This window comes from Entamoeba invadens (genome assembly GCF_000330505.1).
Source record: "Entamoeba invadens IP1 unplaced genomic scaffold scaff_1105074725423, whole genome shotgun sequence".
NCBI classification, from domain to species: domain Eukaryota; phylum Evosea; order Mastigamoebida; family Endamoebidae; genus Entamoeba; species Entamoeba invadens.
In genome coordinates, this window is record NW_004191806.1 from 80,978 (window position 1) to 82,160 (window position 1,183).

General features: G+C 37.4%; 1 protein-coding gene across 1 annotated transcript; it reads right to left on the reverse strand.

The window, feature by feature from the left end:
* Positions 1-962, reverse strand: EIN_466160 (hypothetical protein; the record flags this gene model as incomplete). Its single annotated transcript, XM_004184826.1, has 1 exon — positions 1-962. A coding segment is annotated over one exon (962 nt), but the record flags the coding sequence as incomplete, so codon positions are not given.
* Between the last annotated feature and the right edge of the window lie 221 nt (positions 963-1,183).

Sequence of the window (1,183 nt, forward strand, 5' to 3'; positions counted from 1 at the left end):
TTTTGTGAACAAAACCGCTCCCAGAGTGTTCTAACGTTGTCGGTTGTTAATTTGTACAGATATTTCTTGATTATTGCAACCTCTACAATTTCGTTTATTTTCTCGACAGCTTTACTTAGCCTATGGCTAAAACAGTAATTGGATTGAAATAGATCTACCAGAAAGCCTTTTGTACTGAGCCAATTTGTTATTTTACCAGAAAGTCCTCCTTCTTCACTGATCATTGTGCTTGCCCCGTCAAACGTGACAGAAGAGCATTTTTTGAAGTCAAATTCAAATTCCTCGCCAACAGAAACTATCCACTTTAACCAATTTTCGGATGATGGCTTCCCTATAACTTTTTCAATTTTCAGTTTAGACTCATTCACCTCGTTGTTTTCACTTACTGACCTTGAAAACAGACTGAAGTGCTCACTGGAGCCGTATTTTGCGCCATCAGCCATAAGACCCACATACTTTGCTTTTTGGAGAAACTCTTTAGTTTCGTCTTTCTTTACATCTGCGATCAACGAAATTCGCCTTTTAATAGTGGACGCACTTAGAGAAAGTTTGAATGGTTTTATATTTATTTTTGTAGCATCAATAAAGAAATTGAGGAAACCCACCACATCTTCTATTTGCGTTTGAGACAGCCCACTTCCTGCCCTTATAAAAGAAAGATATAATACAATAAATTCACCCAGTTCGGCATCCCTCTGACCTCTTGTTAGTTCTTTTCCATTGGATGTTATCTCAGAGTTGATGTGGGCTTCAATTGAGTGGACAATTTGTTCCTTGACATACTGGTTTCCTTTTTCGAAGTTGGATTTCAACAACTTTACCATTTTGATCAGTTTGAGTTCTTTTGGGCTCTTGCGTTTTAAATCAATTTCTTCAGGTTGTGTGGCATTATGGATGGAATCAGAGATGTCTTCACAGTTTATTAAATCGTCCATTGAAGTAACTTCGTCTTCTGATATCATTTTGTCATCATCATATTTATCATCAACAACGTCGACGTAGTTTGCTTCTTCGCCGAAAACCACATAATTTAAGTTGTTTAATGCACTCTCCTCGTACCTTTCTGATAACCCTCCAATTTCTTTTAAGACAATCTCTTGTATCGACGCCACCTAAGAGCCAAACAAATCAAAGTCTTCAACAACAAAGGAAAGACTCACTTCGTTGATGTTAAGTCTCGCAA